General features: G+C 35.3%; 1 protein-coding gene across 1 annotated transcript in view; it reads left to right on the forward strand.

Annotated features, from left to right (window-relative positions):
- The first annotated feature begins 1,936 nt into the window (after positions 1-1,936).
- Positions 1,937-2,191, forward strand: part of LOC115240535 — a 2,108-nt gene continuing 1,853 nt past the window's right edge. The window contains exon 1 of the mRNA XM_029815747.1: positions 1,937-1,940. Coding sequence (XP_029671607.1) covers positions 1,937-1,940 — 4 coding nt within the window. The remainder of the gene's footprint in view (positions 1,941-2,191) is intronic.

Here is a 2,191-nt window from a genome sequence, read left to right on the forward strand (position 1 = left end):
TAATCCTGCGGCTTTAACCGAATTACATACCGATGCTAGTAGTCATGGATTTGGAGCAATACTAGTACAAAAACAAGCTGAAAATTATTATGGGCCAATAGCATATTTCAGTAAAGCCACTAATGATGCTGAGAGAAATTATCACAGCTTCGAGTTGGAAACCCTAGCAATTGTAAAAGCAGTGGAACGATTTCACGTATATTTACAGGGAATCAAGTTTAAAATTGTAACGGATTGCAACTCCTTAGTGCTAGCTATGAAAAAAATTAATATCAATCCGCGCATTGCTCGATGGAGTTTGATTCTCCAAAATTATCAGTTCGAATTAATACATCGCGAGTCAAAAAGAATGCTTCACGTAGATTGCCTTAGCAGAAATGTAATGACAATTAACGCAATTACCGTAGAGGATGAGCTGATGTATAAACAATTATTGGACCCGGAGCTCAAAAAAATCGCGACAGAATTGGAGTTTAAAGAGAATAAACATTTTACCATCATTAATGGGTTGCTTTTCCGGAATTATCAGGACAAACGATTGTTTGTTATACCAGAAAATATGATTAGTAACATAATTCGCATCTATCATGATAACATGGGGCATGTAGGTATTGATAAAACTGTATACGGTATATTAGAACATTATTGGTTTCCTTGTCTAAAAGTTCGTGTTAGACAACACATTGAGAATTGCGTTCAATGTTTAAGTTATTCCATTACGGCTGGTAAAACAGAAGGGGAGATGGAAATCTTCGACAAAAGTACTGCGCCAATGTACACTTTACATATTGATCATTTCGGACCACTTGAAGAAACGATAGACAAATTCAAATATGTATTAGTTGCCGTAGATGCATATACTAAGTACGTTTGGATATATCCTTGTAAATCGACGAATGCGGACGAAGCTATAGAATGTTTATCGTTGCTTTTTAACCTATTTGGTTCTCCCGAAAAACTGATTAGCGATAGAGGAACAGCGTTTACCTCTAAGAATTTTGAAAACTTTATCAAAGAAAAAGGAATTAGACACATTATGACGGCGGTAGCCTCGCCTTGGGCAAATGGACAAGTAGAGCGCGTAAACAAATTTCTTAAATCTACCCTATCAAAATTAGCGGAAGAACCGTCGAAATGGAAAAATGCATTAGGAAAAGCGCAATACGTACTAAATAACACATTACATAAATCTATTAATACAACTCCTAGTAAATTATTACTCGGGTACGACCAAAAGAATAAAAGCGATAAAGAGTTGCGTAAATTGATTGACGAGTTAACCGAAATTGACCGCAACCTCGATCAAGAACGAAATAAATTAAGAGATGCGGCTCAGCTAGCCAACAAAGCGATACAGGAATACAATAAAAGTAAATACGACCAGCGGCATAAGAAGTCCACCAAATATGCAGTAGGGGACCTTGTTTTGATCAAAGTCTTGCAGCATAAACCAGGAACAAATCAAAAATTGTTACCGAAATACAAGGGGCCATACCAGATCAAAAAAATATTAAATAAGAATCGGTTTGTGGTTACTGATGTTCCGGGGTACAATTTAACTCAAAAACCATATAATACAATTTTGTCCGCTGACAAAATTAAACCCTGGATACGTGTAGCGCCAAATATTGCCCCAGAGAACGAAAATCAAGATGAATAATGTTATAAGAAAAATTAGTTCATAAGAAAATATACTGTCATAGATAGATATAAGTGCTAAGAATAAGTTGTTTATATTAAGTTATAGTTTTTTTTGGTAAATAAATTTACTTAAGCTAATGTTAGTTCGGGACGAACTAACGGGTCAGAATGGCCGAAGCTGTACGCGCCTGAAATAGAAGAGAATTATAAATGCCGATAAGTTAGGAAATCGGAGCTATTTAGTATAATTGAACAGAGTCGCGCTGATATCGAAAAACGTACAGTGGGGAATAGGATGAGTGAGTGGAGAGCGAAAGCGGAGCAGAGCGAGTTGAGAGCGAAAGCGGAGCAGTGCGTGATACTCAAATAACAGAGTGACATCAAATGATATGTACATAACGTTTTAATGATTTTTTAATAAACAAACACAATTTCTACAGATTAACAATTGTTTTGTTTTTGTACAGAAGATTATGTAAAACAGAGATAGAAGATTTTAGTTTTTGAAGGACTATATAGGCAAAAAATGATTAAAAAATTATATTTTTTT

This window comes from Formica exsecta, unplaced genomic scaffold (assembly GCF_003651465.1).
Source record: "Formica exsecta isolate Colony F162 unplaced genomic scaffold, ASM365146v1 scaffold440, whole genome shotgun sequence".
Classification (NCBI taxonomy): domain Eukaryota; kingdom Metazoa; phylum Arthropoda; class Insecta; order Hymenoptera; family Formicidae; genus Formica; species Formica exsecta.